The sequence below is a fragment of the Urocitellus parryii genome, chromosome 3 (assembly GCF_045843805.1).
Source record: "Urocitellus parryii isolate mUroPar1 chromosome 3, mUroPar1.hap1, whole genome shotgun sequence".
Taxonomy (NCBI): Eukaryota; Metazoa; Chordata; class Mammalia; order Rodentia; family Sciuridae; genus Urocitellus; species Urocitellus parryii.
Window position 1 is genome coordinate 75,578,174 of NC_135533.1, and position 24,763 is coordinate 75,602,936.

General features: G+C 35.4%; 1 protein-coding gene across 1 annotated transcript; it reads right to left on the reverse strand.

Annotated features, from left to right (window-relative positions):
• Positions 1 to 389: 389 nt before the first annotated feature.
• On the reverse strand, positions 390 to 4,078 carry Sostdc1 (sclerostin domain containing 1). The gene is made up of 2 exons (XM_026408674.2): positions 3,824 to 4,078; positions 390 to 1,293 (listed from the first exon to the last, which is right to left on the reverse strand). Exons 1-2 carry the CDS (start codon positions 4,026 to 4,028, stop codon positions 878 to 880), a joined length of 621 nt encoding a protein of 206 aa, XP_026264459.1. The 5' UTR covers positions 4,029 to 4,078; the 3' UTR covers positions 390 to 877.
• Positions 4,079 to 24,763: the final 20,685 nt, after the last annotated feature.

Sequence of the window (24,763 nt, forward strand, 5' to 3'; positions counted from 1 at the left end):
TTGATAAAGTTCATGATGAAACACATATGTAATAAGGAGACTAAAATATTTATTTTACATATCTACATGTAATTTCATATATCTAGATCAACCACAAATCATATAGGAAAATATTTAGGTACATGAAAAAGCTTTAAAACATAAAAAAATTAACATTTTGAAAAAAATCACATGTGAGAGCTCATTAAATAATAACATTGACAAATAAATAGTTAATCAGCTTTACTTATTAGCTGCTGCCATGCATTTCTGGCATTCCATTCCAAGCGAGGGTCAGCATGCAGGGTATAATTTCATACTATGCGACTGTAAAAAGCTAGAGGGCTTATTTTTGAAGTGAAATGTCACAAGTTCTTTCTCTTTCTTTCAAAAGAAAATCTCTTCTGCCTGCTAAATTGTTCCCCTGAAAATTACTTAAAAAGCACCTTTCTGAAATGTTACTGGGAAGATTCATGGCAACAACTAAAAAAAAAAAAAAAAACCTTTTCTGTTTTGAAGGGATTTTTGTTTGGAAAGGGTAGAGATAGTTTAGGGAATGGAGAGTGAGAGAGCCTTTTTCACTTTAGGATATGATGATTCAGGTTTAGGGGTGTATATTGTGTCAATAGTTTTAAAAAGTATGGGGAATTAAAACTACAGGATGTGTGGGATTTGAATGCAAATTGCACTCATGAACATACATATATCTTGAAGAACTTGAAAAGGAAAAGCAATTCCCAGAGAAGGTCCTGAAACTTAGGACAGTTTTCTGGGCTCTATCAAAGCAGAAAGCATATACTTTCGAGTGAGAAAATAGCAATGGCAGGCTTGAGTCTTCCAAGCAATCAAATCTGTAAAGCAGATGGTTCCTAGGCAGTTCAGTCTGAGAGTATGAGTTCTAACTCATGCTGTGCTTGCTGGATTTGCTAGCTCTTTTCCGCTCTCTATGATGCTGGGCTGGTTTGGCAGGCGACACACTCTCAAAGTTGTGACTGGACTCATTGTGCTGCCGGGTGTACCTCTTGCATTTGCAGGCAGTGACCACGGTGATTTTGTAGGTGCGTGTGCTGCCATCTTGACATTGCAGCTGGATTCTCTGGGTGCGTGTTTTGTCATTAACACACCTCCACTCCTGGGAGCTCCTCCTGCTCCAGTACTTTGTTCCATACCCTCCTCCAATCCAGTTAGGAAGCACTGGCAGAGGCAAGCACTCACCAGCACATACCAGCTCCTTCAGAGGGCTGATACTGGTGCACTGGCCATCAGAGATGTATTTGGTGGAACGAAGTTCCCGGCAACCTACTTGAACCCGACCTGCAAAAAAGTGGAAAAGAACATGTATTAAAGACAAAAAGCAGATGAAGATTAAAATAATAATAATAATAATAATAATAATAATAATAATAATTTGCATTGACAAAATAATATCCAAATGGTAACAAACTGCTAAAGAGAAAGTTAGCATCTACTTTTGTTTTCACAGTGCAAAAATCTGCTAAATAGTTGTTAGAGACACTTTCATGAAAATCATCAGTTTACATAAAGGCTATAACATTTTTTGGAAAAAAAATAATCTTAAGACTGATTTTTTTCGTGTAAAACATTATCTAATTGTTTATTAGAATATTTGAAAATCTCATTTGCTTAGTCTCACTTCCCAAAAAGGGTTTAGCAGCTATTCCATTTATGTGTAAATATTCATTCTTCAATGAGTCCAAAAGAGTGCACTTTCATGTTCTCTTTCTCATGGGTCATATTGGCTAATGTCTGCAAGTGCTTTTAATTAGTTTTTTTTTTTATCTGTTGAGAAAATGTGGAAAGTATTTAAATATTTTAGGCAGTGCAGATTCGCTCTGTAATACTTGATTTCAATTATAGATTTCAGCTGCATAGAATCATACATATGGGTATAACCTCTGACATTTTGCACATCAAGCTTAGTAACTACATTTTAAACATAAATTCCCAAGCCATGTTTTTAAAATACCAATAGTAAAATGTTTGAAATTCAAAAAGCCACTACAAATCAAAATTTAAAGAATATAAAAACCCCTAAATCAGGAACGTATGGTTACCATAACAACTTGGCTACATTTCCATGAATTTTATGGCAGAAAAATACCTAACATGTCTGATTTACAACTGCAAAAGGAACCACGGTGTTCATTTCCTGAATATTGGTTGTGGCAAATTTTGTTTTAGTTATTCACATTTGACAAGTTTGTTCCTTAATTAGCTGTTTTTTTGTTACATGCTTTATGTCATTAAAATAAAAATTAATCTTGAAATATTTAAAGTTTTCCTTACCATTTCCTTACTTTAGGAGAATTGCTTATAACAAACTTGGAAAGAAATCAAGTCCTGTTAACCAATATTTTAAAAAGAACATTTAAAAGCATAGGTTGATGAAATGTTTAAAAATATAAAATATAAAATACACTGAAGTGGTTGTACATAGAATACTGCAAGGTAACTCTAATTATAATGTGGACTAGGAGTTTTACTTCATTTCTGTGCCCTAGCACTTCTGAGGTAAGAGATATAGCCTAAGGGAAATGTGATAGTTGTGGGAAAATATATGTGTATACACATGCATATATATAGATCTAGAGTTGTGGGACTGAAATTAAAGGTTAAACAATTTGCCTGGGCAGTGTGCTGGGCTTGCCTGTTTCTGAGCCCAGCTCACCTTCCTGCAGCTGCCTTAGGAATGCACCTGGAAACAGCCAGAGATGATTTTGATTTGTCTAGTTTTTTGTTCCTGTGCACGTAGATTCGGCATTTTTGCAATGACAGTTCATTGACAATGAATACCCACCACATTGCATAGTAATATAATAGTAATCAGATATGCCTATGTTCTTTAAAACATACATTTTCACAAAAATAAAAACACCTTGGATTTCTTAGGAAGACATTACCAGTCTTTTTAGCTCTGACTTTTCAGAGGTCAAAACTACTTTAACAGTTGAATGGAGTTTAAGGAGGAGGTGCCAAAAGATTTGTGAAGATTTCCTGTACACTGTTTCTGTCTCTCTTAAAACCCGATTATTAGCATATGAACTCTTCTAAGGGAAAGAATGAAACAAAAGTTAGAAGAAATTTGAATCATCTTAATTAGTGGTCAATTAGTGTGCCAATTAAACAGAAAAGGGCAAAAGAATGCTTCCTGTACAAAACATTACTGTCATTTTAAACATCTTAAGTTATAGAAAGGTTCTCCATATTTCACAGAAATATATAATAACCTAAAATTTGATTTTGTTAATAAGAAATGATTTCAGAAAAATGTGACTCCAGCATTTTGAGTTTAATCCCTCTTTTACATTGAACATCATCAAAACTTTAAACATTTCAGTAGAAGTGTTATAAAAATCCATGTGGACAATTTTTTTCCCCTCCTCTGAAAGCCTGCCTTTTCCCCTTGTTATCTCATATACATACTTAGGGTGAGCTACCTTTATACACTCTACCAAAATTGCACAGGTCCTGCAGTAAACTGATAAAACAACCTAAACTTAAATGATGTAGAACACTGCTTTTAAAAATTCTCATTTTTGCAGAGTTTTAAGAAAAGCAACAACTTAATTCCTAGGTACATTTTCTTTGTGGATGTTTGTAAAACTAAACTTTGTACTAGCATTATCAAGCCACTGTTTTCATTACGCTAACTCTAAAATCACTACCTAGGGAAGAATGCCAATCTATGCATGCAGCAGATTGCTCCCAGATTGTTTGCAAAATATATATAGTTCAAGTTAGTTAACAATGGAACGATTTTACGGGAATGTGAACTAATGCTACCAAAAAAGAAGAAAATCTACACAAAGTAGAACACACTTACTGTTTCGATCCAGTCCAGTGTTACTGAAATGCCTGCCTCCATTTCTGGCTTGATTCAACGTGCTGTTGCTGCTGGGGTGTGCTGGAACAGGTTTAACTACATGTGAATAAAGGATTTCTGTGGCATCATTTTTAAAAGCCAAACAGCTTTTCATTAGGATGCATGCAAGGGGAATGAGATAAAAATGAATGGCAGGAGGAAGCATGGTGAGTAGAGAATCTGCTTGAGTGGAGAGCTGGTTTGTTCCTGTCCCTCTGCTTCTGCACTGTAGCTGTGAAATTCCTCCTCAAGGTTCCCTTTATATATCCACAGAGGTTTGGCGTTCATTCAGGTGTAAAGTTGTATAGGGCTTCAGAGTGAAAACACAGAGAAGGGGTGGGATCCCTACTTGACCCTGCAAAAGAATTTTACCAATGGAAAAGAAGGCTGCAGAAAAGGAGGAGCTTGGTATACAAATTGCCTGAAATGTCAGAGTTGGACTTCACTTGTCTGGGAGCCCGAAGCAGGCTGACACATCCTATAGCAACTCCGGACTCTCCTCTGCCATTTCCTCTCCTGAATCTAGTTCATGTTCAAGTTTAATTTAAATAAAAACACGTTGCTGTTCATTTGAGGAGACTGGCTTTTCCACATTTGTTCTCTTTTTGCCTCAGATTTTAGAGTATTTGAGGCATGGAGGGGCTTCTTCCCAGATAACAAGAGGAATTCATATGAGTTTACACAGTGTAGGATTTACATGAAGTGCTTAGTTAAACATGTTTTGTGTCTCAAGAAGGGAACTTTTTTTTTTTCCCCAAGTATAAGTCACAGAGCTAAAAATCTGCCCGCTGGACACACTTAAAGAAGGCTGCTTTGATGTGCGTGAACTACTGTGCTGCTAGGTAAATTATTGCCAGGATTCTGTGGAGAATAACAAGCAAGTTCTGCCTGGATTCAAGTAACTCATACTAATTTTTATCTTAAAACTACGCCACAAGCATTAACATTCACAGCATCACTTTATACGAAAGAAAACCATTCCTGACCGATTGTTGTTTAGCAAATTCAAAATAATTATTTCTAGGTTTTTCTTTTGCTGCAGAACACAAATTCTACCCATATTTATTAAACATTTTGCTCATTACTTAATTTGATTCTGCTGCACAAGTGAGAAATGTTGTATTTTTCTGAGCTACTTTATCCATACCTGGAACAAATGTTCCATTAATTGACATTAGATCACTAATATCTCTCTCTCTCTCTCTCTCTCTCTCTCTCTCTCTCTCTCTCTCTCTCTCTCTCTCTCTCCCCTTCTCTGGGTTTATCCACAGCAGCACCATTGATATTGTGGAAAAAGCAATTCATTTTGGGGCCCTATCTTGTATGTTTAGCAGCATCCCTGGCTTTACCCACTAGATGCCAGTAACAATCCCTGGTTGCAAATAAATAAATAAATAAATAAATTTTAAAAAACCCTCCAATGTTGCCAAATGTCCCCGTAGTGGGTAAAATCCATCCCTGAATGAGAACCACAAATTATCTATCCATTCAACTTATTTTACAAAGAAAGTAAAAACAAGAATAAAAGAATAATTATTTGACAATAATTAGCAAATGTTGGTCTTTATTCAGGAGGAAAATGGTATTGTAATTTTATTTTAAAACAATGACTGCTTCTCTTTTAGAGGAAAATACCAAAATATCTGCTGATGAAATGATACAGGACAGGGAATAAAATTCAAAAATAATACTTGAAGGGATGGTTGAGGTGTAGGTGTTGAAAGATTGGTCAGGAGTTAATTGTTATTGAAGAAGGATCATGGGTATTCTATTTTGTTTATTCTTGTGTGTGTTCAAAATGTTACACAATAAAAGCTTTAAAAATTAGAGCCAAAAAAGTTTAATGTATTCATACCTCTTAATAATAGTCAGATCTCTATCTTAAGGTTGTATGTAGTTGTTTATCCTAGCACTTTTTCTGGAAAGTAAAATATCAGTTTATTTTAGGAAAATGGAGATTATATACCAACCATCCTTCTTAAATACTAATTATAAAGAATCTCTTGTCCTGCTTATCAGGAGACTTGAAACCAATTACACAAAACATATTAATATTCACCATTGACATGTAGATCCAATGCCTATAGGAAGTAAGAGAATCAAAGTATCTAACACTCCTCCAATGCATTTTATCTTCTATGTTAGAGCAAAAGATATTAAATTTGAATTTAATTGTCAGGTTGAGTTAACAAATTGATCGAGTTAATATAAAACTGTTAAATTTATTATGCACCTGTATTCTATAGGCTCAGCCTTAGGATGTCACCATTGGCAGAAGCAAAATTAGAAGAGAAGGCAATGCAGTTGGTGTATGTGGACAAGAAAATTTCAGAGTTCTTAAGGAAATACATATTTTGTGGGACTGAATTTAGAAAACTACTCTGACAAAAGAGAAATAATCATAAATTTAATATTAGTATTCCCATCAGTTTAAAACAACATCATTAAGAATTCTCACAAACTGAAATACTCTGATAAGATTATGGGTGTAGACAGTGAACATCATAATAGATTCTCATCTTCAGACCTTTGTAGATATATGCTTTGCCCACTGCTTAAGACATCCTTACCTTGCCCTTGTCTTCCTGGGTCAATACCTACTTTTCCTTCAAATCATGTTTAGATATCCCTAGGACTAAGAAACTTCTCCTGCCTCTAACTCTGAGTCTGGATTCAGCATCCTACCTATACTTGCCTGATGAGTTGGCAGGCTTCATGACAGATGAACCATTTCTATTTTATAAATATCACTGGATAAGCAGGTAAATTAGATAGTAAGAAATATAGAAAAAAATCCTTTAACAAAGAAAAGATTGGTGAGTATTTGTGATAGGTTAACATGGTTGCCAATAATTTTTTTCTGAAGATATTCACACCCTAGCAGCAATCTCCTTTTCTTGAGTGAAGGATGAGTCTAGTGACTAACTTCCTATGAATATAATCCATTCACATGATAAGATGTGACTTCTTTCTAAGACTAGGTTCCCAAAAGACTATGACTTCTGTCTTGCTCATCTGCTCTAGCTAAATTGCCTGCATACTCTGATGGAAGCTCGCCTTGATGTTAGCTTTGCTGTGAAGGATCCCATGCATGTAACTAATGAGGAAGAGAGGCCCTCAGCCAAATATCCCAGAATTCGGTCAACAACATGTGTGAGCTCAGAAGCAAATTCTCTCACACTCAGTCCTTCAGATGAGGCTGCACCCCTGGCCTATACCCTGAATGCAGCCTTATAAAAGATGTTGAACCAGAGGCACCTAAAGGATCTAGAAGGCAATAAACTTATAAAAAACTAACTGAGGGATTGCTATACAACTATAAACAATCAATGTAATATTATTAGTGTAAAAATAAATAGTGGTCATTAAGCCATTTTGTAAATCTTTTTTTGTATTTCTTATTTTAATTTGTTATATGACAGTAGAATACATTACAATTCATATTATATAGAGAGTACAACTTTTCATATCACTGGTTGTATACAAAGAAGAGTCACACCATTTGTGTCTTCATACAGGTATTTAGAGTAATGATATCTATCTCATCCCACCATCTTTTTTTATCCCCATTCCCCCTCCCTTTCCCTCCCACCCCTTTACCCTATCTAGAGTTTGTCTAGTCCTCCCATGCTAGCCTTCCCAAGATCCCACTATGAATCAGGCTCCTTATATCAGAGAAAATATTTGGCTTTTGGTTTTTTGAGATTGACTAACTTCACTTAGCATTATATTCTCCAACTCCATCCATTTACCTGCAAATGCCATGATTTTGTTCTCTTTTATTGCTGAGAAATATTCCATTGTGTATATATACTACATTTTCTTTATCCACTCATCTACTGAGCAGCATATGGGTTGGTTCCAAGATTTAACTATTGTGAATTGTGCTGCTATAAACATTGATGTGGCTGTGTCACTGTAGTATGCTGTTTTTAAGTCCTTTGGGTATAGGCCAAGGAGAGGGATAGCTGGGTCAAATGGTGGTTCCATTCCCAGCTTTCCAAGGAATCTCCATACTGCTTTCCATATTGGCTGCACCAATTTGCAGTCCCACCAGCAAAGTATGAGTGTGCCTTTGTCCCCACATCCTCACCGACATTTATTGTTTTTGGTGTTCTTAATAGCTGCCATTCTGACTGGAGTGAAATGAAATCTTGGAGTAGTTTTGATTTGCATTTCTCTAATTGCTAGAGATGTGTCTTCTGAGAGGTGTCTGTTTAGTTCCTTGACCCATTTATTGATTGGGCTATTATTTTTTTTTTGGTGTTTAGCTTTTTGAGTACTTTATGTATCCTAGATATTAGTGCTCTATCTAATGTGCATGTGATAAAAATTTGCTTTCATTCTGTAGGCTCTCTCTTCACCTCATTGATTGTTTCTTTTGCTGAGGAGAAGATTTTCAGTTTGAATCCATCCCATTTATTGATTATTGATTTTATTTCTTGTGCTATAACAGGCTTAATAAGGAAGTTGGGGCCTAATCAGACATGATGGAGATGTAGGCTTACATTTTCTTCTATTAGGTGCAGGGTCTCTGGTCTAATTCCTAGGTCCTTGATCCACTTTGAGTTGAGTTTTGTGCATCGTGAGAGATAGAGGTTTAATTTCATTTTGTTGCATATGGATTTCCAGTTTTCTCAGCACTATTTTTTGAAGAGGCTATCTCTTCTCCAATGTATGTTTTTGGCGCCTTTATCTAATATAACTGTAATTATGATGGTTTGTCTCTGTGTCCTCTATTCTGTACCATTGGACTACAAGTCTATTTTGGTACCAATACCATGCCATTTTGTTACTATTGCTCTGTAGTATAGAGTATGTGGTATAGTGGTGCCACCTGCTTCACTATTCTTGCTAAGGATTACTTTGGCTCTTCTGGAAAAGAGTATTTTTCCAGATGAATTTCATGTTTGCTTTTTCTATTTCTATGAGGAATGTTATTGTAATTTTGATTGGAATTGCATTAAATCTGTATAGTGCTTTTGGTAGTGTGATCATTTTGACAATATTAATTCTGCCTATCCAAGAACAAGGAAGATCTTTGCATCTTCTAAGGTCTTAACTTTAATTTCTTCTTTTAGCATTCTGTAGTTTTCATTGTAGATATCTTTCACCTCTTTCGTTACGTTAATTCCCACATATTTTATTTTTTTGAGGCTATTTATATGGGGTGGGTTTTCTTGTTTCCCTTTCATAGGATTTGTCTCTGATATACAGAAATGCCTTTGATTTATGGGTGTTGATTTTGTGTCTTCCTACTTTGCTGAATTCATTTACCTGTTCTAGAAGTTTTCTGGTGGAATTTTTTGAGTCTTCTAGATATAGAACTATATCATCAGCAAATAGTGCTAATCTGAGTTCTTCTTTTCTTATATGTATCCCTTTAATTTCTTTCATCTGTCTAATTGCTCTGACCAGTGTTTCAAGAACTATGTTAAATAGTGTTAAATAGAAGTGATGAAAGAGGACATTCCTGTCGTGTTCCAGTTTTTAGAGGAAATGCTTTCAATTTTTCTCCATTTAAAATGATGTTGGCCTGAGGCTTAGCATAGAAAGCTTTTATGAGGTTGAGATATGTTCCTGTTATCTGTAGTTTTTCTAGTGTTTTGAACATGTATGGGTGCTATATTTTTGTAAAATGCTTTTTCTGCATCTACTGAGATAATCATATGATTCTCATCTTTAAGTCTATTGATGTGATGAATTACATTTATTGATTTCTGTATGTTGAAACATCCTTGCATCCCTATGATGAACTCCACTTGATTGTGGTGCACTATCTTTTTGATATGTTTTTGTATTTGATTTTCCAGAATTGTATTGATAATTTTTGCATCTATATTTATTAGAGATATTGGATCTGAAGTTTTCTTTTGCCTGGCTTTGGAATCAGGGTGATATAGGCCTCATAGAATGAGTTTGGAAGTGCTCCCTCTTTTTCTATTTCACAAAATAATTTGTAGAGTATAGGCATTAGTTCTTCTTTATAGATCTTGTAGAACTCAGCTGTGTATTCATCTGGTCCTGGACTTTTCTTGGTTGGTAGGCTTCTGATGGTGTCTTCTATTTCCTTACTTGAAATGATCTGTTTAAATTGTGTATATCATCCTAATTCAATTTGGGCAACTCATAAGCCTCTAGAAATTTGTTGATGCCTTTGATATTCTCTATCTTATTGGAGTACAAATTTTCAAAATAATTTCTAAATATCTTCTGTATTTCTGAAGTTGTCTATTGTGATTTTTCCTTTTTCATCACTTATGTTAGTGATTGGACTTTTCTCTCTCCTTCTCTTTGTTAGCATGGCTAAGAGTTTGTCGATTTTATTTATTTATTTGAAGAAACAATGTTTTGTTTTGTCAAAATTTTCAACTGTTTCCTTTGTTTCAATTTCATTGATTTCAACTCTGATTTTAATTTTTCCTATCTTCTGCTGCTTTTGGTGTTGGGACATTCTTTTTCTAGGGCTTCGAGATGTAATGTTAGGTCATTTATTTGTTAACTTTTTCTTCTTTTAAGGAAAGACTTTCATGCAATGAACTTTCCTCTTAGAACTGCCTTCATAGTGTCCCAGAGATTTCGATATGTTGTATCTGTGTTCTCATTTACCTCTAAATTTTTTTTAATCTTCCCCTTGATGTCTTCTGCAACCCATTGTACATTAAGTAGCATATTATTTAGTCTCCAGGTGTTGGAGTAGCTTTTATTTCTTATTTTATCATTGATTTCTAATTTTATTACCATTATGATCTGATAGAATGCATGTACTACCTCTACTTTTTTTTGTATTTGCTAATAGTTGCTTTATGGCATAATATATGCTCTATTTTAGAGAAAGATCCATGTGCTTCTGAGAAGAAAGAGTATTCACTTGTTGATAGATGAAATATTCTATATATGTCTGTTAAGTCTAAGTTATTGATTGTATTATTGAATTTTATAGTTTATTTGTTTAGCTTTTGTTTGGAAGATCTAACCTGTGGTGAAAGAGGTGTGTTAAAGTCATCCAGAATTATTCTATTGTGGTCAATTTGACACTTGAACTTGAGAAGAGTTTGTTTGATGAATGTAGATGCTCCATTGTTTGAGGCATATATATTTGTAATTGTCATGTCTTGTTGGTGCATGGTTTCCTTGAACAGTATGAAATGTCCTTCTTTGCCTCTTTTGATTAACTTTAGCTTAAAGTCTACTTTATTTGATACGAGAATGAAAACCTCTGCTTGTTTCCGCAGTCCATGTGAATGGTATGATTTTTCCCAATCTTTCATCTTCAGTCTGCGTATGTCTTTTCTATGAGATGAGTCTCTTGGGGGCAACATATTGTTTTGTTTTATCCAATCAGCTAGCATATGTCTTTTGATTGGTGAGTTTAAGTCATTAGCATTCAGGGTTATTATTGAGACATGATTTGTATTCCCAGCCATTTTTGTTTATTTTTGGTATTTAACTTGACTTGGTTTCTCCCTTGATTAGTTTTTTCTTTAGTGTAATATCTCCCTCTGCTGATTTTCATTGTTGTTTTTCATTTCCTCTTCATAGAATATTTTGCCAAGGATGTTCTAAAGTGCAGGTTTTCTAGCTGTAAATTCTTTTAACTTTTTTTTTTATCATGGAAGGTTTTTATTTCATCATCACATCTAAAGCTTAATTTTTATGGATAAAAAATTCTTGGTTGGCATCCATTTTCTTTCAGAGCTTGATATATGTTGTTCCAGGATCTTCTAGCTTCCAGGGTCTGAGTTGATAAATCTGCATATAACCTAATTGGTTTTTCCTTATATGTAATCTGGTTCCTTTTTCTTGTAGCTTTTAATATCTCTCCTTATTCTGTATGTTAGGTATTTTCATTATGTTTCTTGGTGTAGATATGTTGTGATTTGTACATTTGGCATCCTGTAAGCCTCTTGAATTTTGTTTTCCATTTGTTCTTCATGTTTGGAAAATTTTCTGATATTTCATTGAATAGATTGCTCATTCCTTTGGTTTGTACCTCTATGCCTTCCTCTATCCCGAACTTAATTTTTTTTTTGCTATACCATGTATTTTTAATGTTCTCTCATGGTTTCTTACCATTTTCACTGTGTTGTCTATGTTCTTTTCAAGATTATATATTTTGTTTTCATTGTCTGAGGTTCTGTCTTCCAAGTGGTCTAATCTGTTGGTGATGCTTTCAATTTAACTTTTAGTTTGGTATATTGTTCTTTCATTTCAAGGATTTCTGTTTGGTTTTTCTTTAGAACCTCTATCTTCCCATTGAAGTAATCTTTTGCTTCCTATATTTGCTTATGTAGCTTTTTATCAAAATGATTTTTGCTGCCTGTATTTTCTCTATTATATTATCCTTTAATTCATAGAACATTTTAATTATGTACATCCTGAACTCCTTCTCTGTCATTTTATCTGCTGTGCTGGCCATGGATTCTAATAATGTAGTAAATTGATTTGACTGGGGCACAGTCCTCCCTTGTCTTTTTATGTTGATTGTGTGTCTTCCTTTCTAGCTCTGTAGATCTGAGGCATTACTGTTTTTTACCCTATAGGCTTATAGTGCCACTGTAGGGTTCCAATACCTCTCCTTTGAGGGGAAACACAATGTTAACAGATCCCAATATAAACAAAATACCACCTAAAAACAAATAGTTGTTATTAAGACATTTACAGTTTGGTCACAATGTACAGAAATCATGATTTAAATTATTATCTACAACATAATCAGTAGGTTTATAAAAGGGTTTACAGTTTCTGATGGTAGACAAAGAGCCAGGGTTGAGGTATAGGAAGATATGCTGAGGAAGTATGAAATGAACATATAGAGTTATATCTTAGGAAGTGTGAAAGAGAAATCTAATGAAGAAGGTTAGTGGCAGGAGAGTAGAGAGGTCTACTTGGGTAGACAAGTAAGAGGGAATACACTAGAGTACATAAAACAAAAACATATATATATTTTAAAAATATAAAATGTTAAAATAAAGTTGGGGAAAAAAAGAAAAATATATATACAACACAACTGTAACATACTCTTCAGTTGTCTCAGACCTCTACATCCTAATTCATGCAAAGTATTTGGTTTCACATTATGTTAGGGATGTGAGGGCAGGAGAATAAAGTGCAAGAAGAAAGGGGGAAAAATCTCAAAGGAAGAAACAAGGATTGTTTTGGTTGGAAATCAGTATCTTTCCTGCTTCCCTTCTCATCCAATAGGTGGGGTTGTCTCTTCTTAGTTGGTATCTCAGGATGTTGGGGGTTACCAGGGTGTGAGGGTTGGTCTTGGGTGCAGGGCACCTAGATGTGGGGTGTGGCACCTGCAGGTTCAGTTGGAGACTGCACCTCAAGGATCTCCTTTGGGGTCTCCTCCAGTGATGTGGGCACTGGGTTTTATCTCCTCATCTCACCTGTAGACCTCACAGTTCCTGCCCTCTAAATTTGTCTCTAAACTGTATCTCCCTCACCCTCTCCCTTTCTACTTCCTAATTAGGAACCTTTCTCTCGGAGGTCTTGTGTGTTGTAGTCTGGTGGCTGCGCACCTGTTGTGGAGGGCTGTTTTATATTGGGCAGTCACTCTGCTGAGTTAGGGCTGCTGAGGATTGGGGAGGAATTAGAAAACCATGGGTACCTGGCTATCCAGTGTTCCAAACTGGTAGTTGCCTCAACTAAAGATGGTGATAGAGGTGACCCAAGATGGAGGCAGCTGCTTTCAGTGATGGGGTGTCGGGTTAGGTGGGGGGAGCTGGACAATGGTGATATGCTATGCATTCAGAGATGAGGTCTTTGGCATGCAGTGTTTCAGCTGTTGGCTTTCTTCAGAGCATGTGATGTCCCCAGGTGCAGGCAGGCTACCATAACTAGGGAACTATGGCAGTAGCTGCGGAGTCCAAAGATGGTGGCAACCAAGGGAGCCCCACATTGGTAGATGGGGGTCCACATGGGAGTGGGGCTGGAGTTTCTGCGCATGGGTAGTGACTAAGTGTTGTGTATGGGAGCAGCTAGTAATTCTCTGCTGGTGCTGATGCCAGTGGTTCCACTGAGGCACCTGTGAGACCTGTGTGGGCGAGCAGTCAGGAGTCCTGTACTAATACTCAGGCCTCAGACCCTGCACGGCATGGCAGCAGTGATTCCTGCTCAAGGAGCAGCCATGGGGAGTCCTCTATCATTCTCAGCAAAGCAGTATTCCTACTAGTCATGGAGACCTGGGTCACCGTCGGACACTGAATGCTGCCTTCCTCTGGCCCACGATCTTGGATCCCTGTTTTGTGAATCTTGCTATGGCCTTGAGAATATCCAGTGTGAAACAAACATGGTGACTATGCAACTTTAACTCTTAATTTTGATACCTATTTTTCAGTTTAGAGCTCTGTCATTAATGTGGTGCTGCTCACTATTGATAATCAAATAATGGAATTAAACTCCTAGTATTGGTCAAATAGGCAAAAAACTTAGATACAATTTTCATGCTCTAAATAGTATTCTTTAATCATATGACTCCTGGAACTGGAAAGAGAAAATCTGAATTTAAATCTTTTTTTTTTCCCCTTAAGGTCTTTATTTTTCTTTCAATCCTAGAATTGGGTCACACTTTATTCCGTAAAACAGAATATTCTCTTGAACTTGAAGCTTATTTCTGCCCCTTTTAATCTATCTGAAGTTGGATATATTTCCTAAACTCTCTAAGTCAGTTTCTTAATCTATAAAACATGACCAAATGTCCCTACCTCATGGAGCAACAAAAAATAAGTGAATAGCAAAAAAACTACCAAAAAAGTGGAAAATTCCATTAAATATAAATCTAAAAAAATACTGTATCTCTCTATAGTCTTTAAATTATATTTGCTTTTGTTTCGGTGTTTTGTGTGGGGTGGGGGCCCATGTCTCCAACATGCTAGACAAGCACTCTACCACTGAGCTACATCTCCTGCCCCATAGTCTTTTTTTTAAATTTATTTTTTAGTTTTAGTTGGACATAATATCTTTATTTTTTTTAGTTTTATGTGGTGCTGAGGATCAAACCTGGGGCCTCGCACATGCTAGGTGAGTGCTCTACCACTGAGCCACAATCCCAGCCCCTGCCCCATAGTCTTAAAATGAAAGTATGACTTTGGAAAGATGAGAGAAGTCTCAAATAAATACAACTATCCTATTTCAATTGGGAAAAAAGTTAAGAAAAAAGTAGATTGTTTAGCCTGACAAAATGAGAGGTAAATGTTACTTAGTTAAAAAAAAAAAAAAAAAAAGCCTGACAATTGTTTTTGATCTTAACAATGGAAAAGTCAGACTAAATATAAGTAAAAAAAAACATTTATTGGATGTAAGGATAAATATATCTGGGATTTTATGGTTTTAACTATTTTCAGAGTGTTCTTTTTAATAGAATAGAACTTGTTAACTGGAAAAGTGATTAACCAACACAAGTTTTAGATAAAAACCTGACAAACTATTATAACATCTTCATCCATAAAAATCCTAAAGAGAGGATGGACTAACCACTTCTATTCATGTTATATTAACATGTATTCAGCCCAATATTTTCAAAGACAGTGCAGTCCAGGACCACAAAGTGACATATGACATGGCACCTGCCCTCATCACCCCTTTCACAAAAGGTTCTGTTTAGAAGTCTACTAATGAAAATCCCCTTGACTTAGTACTCCTGAACAATTTCTTTCTTCTTCCCCATCTCCTTTACTAGTTATCTGCCTTTTGATTTTATTTTTAGAACACATTTCTTCTATTTTAAGCTGATTCAATATGGCTAACTTTCATTTAGATAACTCTACTAACAATGAACTGTACAACCTGATATTAAACACAAATGAAAATTCCAAATCAAATGAGTAGATTGCTAAATAGAGCTTCTCAATCTCTGCAATATTGACATCTTGCTTGGATAATTGTTTATTTGGGTGTGTATATGGGGGGGGAGAGTAGGGTCTTGTGCATTGTAGGATGTTCAACAGCAGCATCTGTTCTACCTATTAGATGCTAACAATACCTCCCCCATCCTGAAACCTCACATGCAAGCTCTAGGAAGTGGGGGACAAAATTTTCATCTGAGTCTACAAACTAGGGATGGTACTAACTGTTTTTACAACCACTTACTTCGTTTTTACAACCACTTGCTATCTTGTGCAATAGGAATTGATGTCCCCATCTTGTGCAGCCCATAAAGACCCTAAACTAAATTTGAACAAGGCTAGGAGCATATTCAATATCATGCCCTCAGTGGTAGATTGGGACTGAAACTAGTTTTGATCCCGATGGTTATTCTAAACACAATATTTCAACTGAGTCAGATACCTTAAGGTAGAGCCCTAAACCTGTATTTTAAAAAGCTTTCCAAATAGTTCTTAAGCATGCTGACGTTATAGATGCATTGTTTTAGGGTGCCTTCAGAACTGTGCCCTGCTGTGTCATGACAGTTGTCCCGTGAGTTTAACTGGTCCTTTGCTCCCCATTCTTCCACTTTGTAGTCAGATGCAAGAACTGCCCTTTAGCTTGGCCCACTTGGCCAACACTTGAACCCCATTTCCTTCTGCTACTTTTATTTCTCTCGCAGGACTGGATACTGTGTCTTCCCTGTTCACTGAGTAATGCTTTGTTCCACAGAAATGGGCACTTACAGCCATAATAATTGCAACCTACAGTGGAATTATTCCTAACTAGAAATTTTGGCAGTTATACCTGATTTGCACAGACATCAATACTTACCCAGATTTAGGCCAAATAATTTCATCACTGTGGTTTTTATTGTTGTCCACCAGCCTTAGAGGCATCCCATAGAATCAAGCTTCCAGACCTGGCAGGGTTGCTTCAGTCTTTCCTGAGGAGTATTTTATTCAAGTACCAGCAAGCTTCATGGCAAACCTTAAGTCAGTTCTGATCCCATGTTACAAGCAGAGCCTTGAGTTCGAAGTTCCCTGATATGTTAAAAAAAAAAAAAAAAGATTTTCGTAGAGAATTTAACCTAACAATGCCATAGTTTTTCTTGGGAAATAAAGTTGTTATTAAATTTTCTAATTTTAGTTCTGATATAGTTTAATGAAATAATTCTCTTCCAAGTTATATTCAGGTGGAATGTGTAGGGTAGGGGTCCCACAGAAAGAGCATAGCGGGGTTGAAGGGAAAATGAAAGGGGAGGAAAGAAGCTTTACTATATTGATTGGAAAATTTGATTAGAGCAGATCATTGATTAATCCTTCCCTGAAAGTTTACAAGTTTTTATATTATTTTATAGGCAATAGGGAACTATCAAAGGATTTATATATGTATATGTATGTGTTTTTATTTTCACTAAGTGAAAACACCATGTAATTTCCACCCAAGTCAAGTGATATGAAATTTACAGAAGTTTCCCTCTTGTGCTTTCCTAATAACTCCTTCCTTTTCCCTAACATAAGGCACTCTACTAATTTCTGACACCATTTATCAGTTTTGCTTGTTTTAAAAAGGTGACTTTTAAAACATAGGGCCAACACTCCATTATATAGGTGCTGGCACAGACTTCCTTAACAAGATCCCCAAAACATAAGAAGTAAAACCAATAAGTGGGATGCCATTAAACTAAAAAGCTTCTGCACAGCTAAGAAAGTGATTAAAAGCATGAGGAGAGAGCCTACAGAATGAGAGAAAGTCTTGGCCAGCTACTCCTCAGATAGAAGATTAATATTTAGAATATACAAAGAACTCAAAAAACTTAACACACACACACACACACACACACACACACAATAACCCAAACAATAAATGGGCAAAAGAACAAAACAGAAACTTCTCAATAGAAGAAACACAAAAAGGCAATAAATACATGAAACAATGTTCAACATCTCTAGCAATCAGGGAAATGAAATTCAAAACTACATTAAGATTTCATCTCACTCCAGTCAGAATGGCAATGATCAATGGCAATGATCAAGAATCCAAACAATAATAAATGCTGGCAAGAATGTGGGGAGGAAGGAACACTTGTACATTGTTGGTGGGACTGTAAACTCTGGAAAGCAGTTTGGAGATTCCTCAAAAAACTAGGGATGGAACCACCATATGACCCAGCTATCCAACTCATAGGTATTTCCCCAAAAGATCTAAAACTGGCATACTATAATGACACAGCTACATCAATGTTTATAGCAGCACAATTCACAATAACTAAATTGTGGAATAAACCCAAATTCCCATCAACAGATGAATGGATTGAGACATTGTGCTTTATTTATATAATGGAGTTCTATTCACCCATTAAAAACAATTAAATTATGGAATTTGCTGGTAAATGGATGGAAATAGAAAATATCATGCTAGGTGAAACAGGCCAAACTCAGGATCTCAAAGGTAGAATGTTTTCTCTCCTATGCAGAAGCTAGAGTAAAATAAAGGAGAGGGGAAAGGAAAGATAAGACATCATAAAGAACCAATCATATACAAATTAATAGGTGAGCAAAAGGAAGTCTAGCAGACTAAAGGAAGTGAGGGAGGACTAGAGGGAAAAGGGGGAAAATCATGAACAGAGAACAATTTCTATGCATGTATGAGTTTGTCAGGACAAACCCACTGCATATAATCATAAAGCTCTTAAAAATAAAGAAATAAAAACCGACATTTTCAAATTGTTATTTGATAGCAGCTTATAGGAACACCCTACAATTGATTGATCCAGTCTACTAGATTGGGATAATTCCAGGTTTTGGTTATTATAAACAATGTTGCTATAAGCACTCCTGTACCTATCTCTTGAGGCATATAGGTATGCATTTTTGGATATATATCTAGTTATGAAATGAATGAGACATGGGGTATATATATATATATATATATATATATATATATTCAACTTTAGTAGATAATACCAAAGGGTTTTCCAAAATGATTTTATTAATTGAAATTTCCATTAGGCTTGACAAATTTGAAACAAGTACAAAATCAACACTATGGTTCAGGACACTGAATCCAGCTGCACTGTGTAAGATGGCTTAGCTGTGGTGATACTAGAACATAAAAAGAAGGAACATTATTGAGAGAGCCCTGGTGAAAAAGAATAAGAGGTGAGCCTGAAGGCAGGAGGAAAGGGTAATGTGGAGATAAGAGATATTGTGGGGCTAGATTGGCATGCAATTAGAGGGGAAGTCAAAGATGAAAATGAAGATATAAACCTGGATGACTGACATCAAGAATACAAACAATAATAAATGTTGGAAAAGGATGTGGAGATAAAGGAACACTTTTACACTGTTGGTGGAACTGTAAATTAGTACAATCACTAGGGACATCAGTATGGAAGCTTCTAGAAAGAGTAGGAATGGGACTACCATATGACCCAGCTATACCACTCCTCGGCATTTATCATCAAGAATTGAAGTCATTGCACTATAGTGACACATGCATGCCCACATTTATAGCAGCACGACTCACAATAACCAAACTATGGAACCAGCTTAGGTGTTCATCAGTGGATGAATGGATAGAGAAAATGTGGTATATTTACAAAATGGGATTTTATTCAGCCATAAAGAAAGATGAAATCGTGTCATTTGCAGGAAAACAAATAAAACTTGAGAATATTATATTAAGTGAAATAAGCCAAACTCAGAAGGTCAAAGGTCTTATGTTTTCTTGCATGTATGGAAACTAGAGAGGAAAAGGAAAAGAAAGGAAGGGGGAAGACAAAGGGTTCTCATGAAAAACAAAGGGAGATCAGTAGCAAAGAGAAAAGTGACAAAGGAGTAGGAGGAAGAGAAGAAGGTGGGGAAGTGCTAGGAAGTGTTATTGGCCAAATTAATTTGTTGTATTGTGTGCATGTACTTATATATAACAACAAATCCTACCATTATGTACAACTATGTTGCGCCAATAAAAAAATGGAGAAAAAAAGTAAATAGTTAAATTAATAAAATAAAACTGGACAACTGAGAAACTGTGGTGTCCAGAAAATCAGGGTTTGGAAAGGACAATTTTGAGTGTAGGCTGACTCAGGATGAAGTTAGCATGCTGATTTAAATACAAGAGAAGGTGTCTAAGAGACAACTGAAAACAGAACTCAAGAAATCTTTCCAGATACTGAAGCAGTTTCACTAGGACGCTCTCCTACGCATTATTATGATAGACCTTGGTTTAGAAATCTATTGTCTAATCACACTTGTCTTAAGACTTTTATTTGTATAGCAACAGTCACCTAATAATATTCCTGAACTTTTTAATTTTACTTCCTGGCTTTAGAAATTCCCAAGTAACAGGAGCTATTGCATAGATGTATTTGGGCAGGCTTATAAAATGTATGCCTTGTGTTTTATGTGAAACCATAAATAACAAGTATCTCTCAAATCTATTTTATTGCCCATACAGCTACTGGCTTACTTTGAGTTTTCATCATCATTTGCCCAAACTGCTATTATAGCATCTTAACTCATCTCTTGCCTTCTGTTCTTATCACTCTAAAATGTACTCTCCACAATGAGATTTACAAATGCATATCTGAACATCTCATTTAAAAATAGGCTTTTCCCTTTACTTACACAATAAACAAACATCTTCATGAGCCAGCTACCCCATTTCTTGCCACTCCCTAAGCTGTATTTTATGCTTCAGTAGTAGTTTCTCATACCTACCACTTTATTTAATGCTTTCATGCTTTTGCATATCTTATTCCTCCTCCCTGGAACACCTTGCCTTCCTGTGATCTTTTCATAATTCAGATTTCTGTTCCTTGAAGCCTTTCTTGTACATACAGATTTCATCAAATAATATGAAAGAAAAATAAGGACAATTGCACAAAAGTAGATTTTTCTAAACATATGGGATATGGATCTGTGAAAATTCTGTTCTATAATTTAAAATAATATCACAACACTTATTTTTAATCTCAATAAAATTATGTGATTTACTTTTACTTTTCCAGCCCTAACATAAGGCAAACACATTTAAGATCAATAAAATAATTTAAAATAATGCATTAAAATACATGAAAAAATAATGAAGTTTTTAACATAGAATAGTTACTTAATTTATAAAGCTTGAAAGGGAATACTTCTTTAAATATTAAAATTCTCTGAACAAGTATCTTTTTTTACTGCTCCCCTAACAATAACAAGAAAATTAACATGATTATTCAAAATTAACCTTATTTTAAAAATTATTGAACAAATGTAAAAATGATTACATTATGGAAATATTCACACACATTTAGACCTTTTTAAAAATGGGTGTAATGAACATTATTAAAAATAGCATATGTTTGCTGTAAAACTTTAAATAACTTTTTAAATAGAGGGATGAATAAAATCTATCCTTTTTCTATCCCTTTCCTAATTCATTCTCCAGAGATAATCACAGTTAAGAATTTCTATGATGTTTTTCCAACATTTTCTTCATTTATAAGGTAGGTATATGTATTTGTATGTACTTACACATACAAAATTTTAAATTTCTTTCATAAAGATTGGATCATGCTATCCATATGATGTCTCTCAGTATGTTTTGCACTTAATGATCTAATTTGTACATTTTCTCATATCATAACACACAGATTTACTTCATTCATTTTAACCACTTCATTGTATGGAGTGGCCATAATCTATTGATTCAGTTCTCTATTGATGGATATTTAGAAAATTTTCAAATTTTCTCATTTATAAATGTGGCAAGATACATGCTTTCAACTAGTATGTTCCCTGTTTTACTTCTCCTCCTCCTCCTCTCCTCCTCCTCCTCCTCTCCTCCTCCTCCTCCTCCTCCTCCTCTCCTCCTCCTCCTCCTCCTTCTCCTCCTCCTCTTTCTTCTTCTTTTCTTCCCTTCATACAGGTAGTTGGGGAAGGGAAGGTGGGGTTTGTTCTTTGTACTTCGTGAAAGACCAGGCACTAAACCCTACTCCATGATAATGGCCCAAACAGGAGGTTATTTAGGCTTCAAAAGGGATAGAAATATATATCAAAGATTCCAAGGGCACACGAGGATATGTAATTCCAGAGACTCTACACTTGAAGGTATGGTGCAGTCTGGGCCTGGTCAGCTTGGCAGTACCTTACGGGGGAATGATCACTGATGACCTGTGCCTGGAAGGATATACACAGTGACTTGGTTCTACTTGGTTTCCACTTTACAAAGTCCTTGGTCAGGGACCAGAGAAGGAGGAAAGAGAAAAATAAAGGCCTTGTTTCTAAATTACATTGATTTGAAAATATAAAGAAATGCAATTTTTCTCACACCAAAGCAATTCATACCATCTTCATAATCATTTCCAATTTCAAAACACCAAGATATTTTATACATCTTCAGATGCTTGAAATCAGATTTTAATTTTGGAACCATTTTATCCATAGAGGATAATTTATTTACATTGATTAAGTAAAAAATGCCCATTTTATTTTTAGTTTTCTAATTTTTTTAGTTGTAAATGGACACAATACCTTTATTTTATGTTTATGTGGTGCTAAGATTGAACCCAGTGCCTTCCACATTCGAGGTGAGCACTTTACCACTGAGCTACAATACCAGCCCCAAAATGCCCATTTTAAATAGTTTTCTTTTATAATAACACTTACTTATGGAATTCTATGGTGTCCATTCCTCCATTTTAAAAAACCGTTCTGGGCCTGGGGCTGTGGCTCAGTTGTAGAGAACTTGACTAGCATGTGTGAGGCATTGGGTTTGATTCTCAGAACCATGTATAAATAAATACATAATAAAGCTCCATCAACAATTAAAAAAATTTTTTAATTCCAACAAAAATAAACCATACCTTCACTAGAGTCTCGGATTGTTAAGAATTTATTATGATAGTTTGATTTTGTACCTACATCAAGCATAATCTGAAGTACATATGAAGAAATAAGACTTTATAGTTCATTTTTAAAAGAATTTTTAATATATATATGACAGCATATGTAATGCATTACAATTCTTATTACACATATAGAGCACACTTTTTCATATCTCTGGTTGTATACATAGTATATTCACACCCTTTGTGTCTTCATACCTGTACTTTGAATAATAATGATCCTCACATTCCACAATCATTAATAACCCCATGCCCCCTCTCTTCCCCTCCAACCCTTGTGCCCTATCTAGGGTTCATCTATGCAGGTGGCATCACTATACCAGACCTTAAATTATACTACAGAGCAATAGTAACAAAACAGCAAAGTATAGTTGGTTTTGAAGAGAAAAAATAATACTTTATAGAAAAGCACTGCATGCATTATGACCATTACTTTTTTATTTGCCATTGCTTATACCCTTAGTTGGCATTTTTGAAATCTTTTTTGAAAGTTTAGACTTGTTTAAAATTGGTAAAAGACTAAGTCAAATAAAAAGCTCGAGGAAAAAAATTAATCATTATTCTCCGATTAAAAGGCATTGATTAAAATTGCTCTCAACAAGAAAAGACAAAGCAAAGCAGATCCTTAAAATGTCTTGATTTTGAATTTTATCATTTCAACTAGTAGTTGAGATATTGTCTTCAGGCCTAAATCTGCACCATGTTTATAATGCAGTTGGGGGATGTCGGCTGCCAGCATTTGGGGAGGTCAGGCTTCTCTGAGAAACAGCCAAAGAGGATCTTGAAACATACTGAGAAAGTCCCCTCCTGCCAGGACATTGCAAGCTGTTTAGTGACCATCTAAATGTTCTGCTAGTTTTGTTGCCATACTTGGTAGTCCCAGGAATCTGGCTAGCTTTAGAAGTCAAGCAAAACAAAATACAACTGTGCACAGCCACACCCTATGGTGACTCTGTCTCCAAATACCTTACAAGTCCCAGGCTGAAGCACTTGAAAGGCTTGTATCCCTGCAGATCAAATCTTTATAAGATTGAGCCTTTAAAGACAACCCTTAAGCACATAAATGTTGTCATTTATAGCACTGTTTCTGTGCTATTTTGCCTTTCCAATTATAAAGGTGGCTAATGCACATGATAATTACAGTTCCTTAAAATTTATTCACTCTTGAGCAGATCAGCTCAGAAATGTTGGCACAGTTTCAGGGTTCCTTAACAACTGCTTGCCAAACCACTCTTTGATCCAATGAAATCATCATATGATTCAAAACAAGGCCTACAGCCTTTCAAGAATTCACATCTTAAATCCTCATCTGCACTGTCTAACCTCCTCATGTTCAATCTAAAACTGATTTTTCCTTATCAGTAACAAAAGAATACATTTTTTCCCTGTGGGATTTATAATACACTTTCTTTGTTTCCCTTCATTTATTCACCATTTTAACTAACATACACAGAGTGCTTATTATGTCCTGGAGACTGACTTGCCTGCAGTTGTAGAACAAAGCTGCTTTCCCTAAATTCACAGCATAAGGTGGAGGCAGTCATTTAAACAGGTAATTACAATAAAAGGTTTTAAACAAGGGTGGAGTGAAGGAAGAGCAGAGAAGTAGGACTCAAAGCTACTGATAGAGGCCCCAAAAATTTCCCATAGAATTGAATGCTGAGTAGAGCATTAAGAATATAACAGGCAAATGATAAAAGCAAGTGAATTGGATATTCAAGACAGAAGAAATAGTATGTGCACCCAAGTCTGGCAGGGAAAGAAGTTATGACAAATTTTAGAAACTAGAAATGCATTGCTTGTTTTTAAATGCTTTCCAGGGAGTAGCTAGAGAAGAAGTAGGAAAGATAAGCACACCAATATTTTGAATAACCATTTCTTGTCTTCTGAAGACACTTGAAATTTATTGTAAAGACAATGGGATCCCTAGAAGAACTTTAAACAAAAATTAACACCACCAATGTTATAAGACCAGTGTGGGGTCTTATATAGATAACACCAGGTTGTAGAAGGAAATTAAATTCAACATTTTTTTTAAATTTATTTTTTGGGTACCGGGAATTGAACTCAGGGGCACCACTGAACCACATCTCCAGCCCTATTTTATATTTCATTTAGAGACAGGGTCTCACTGA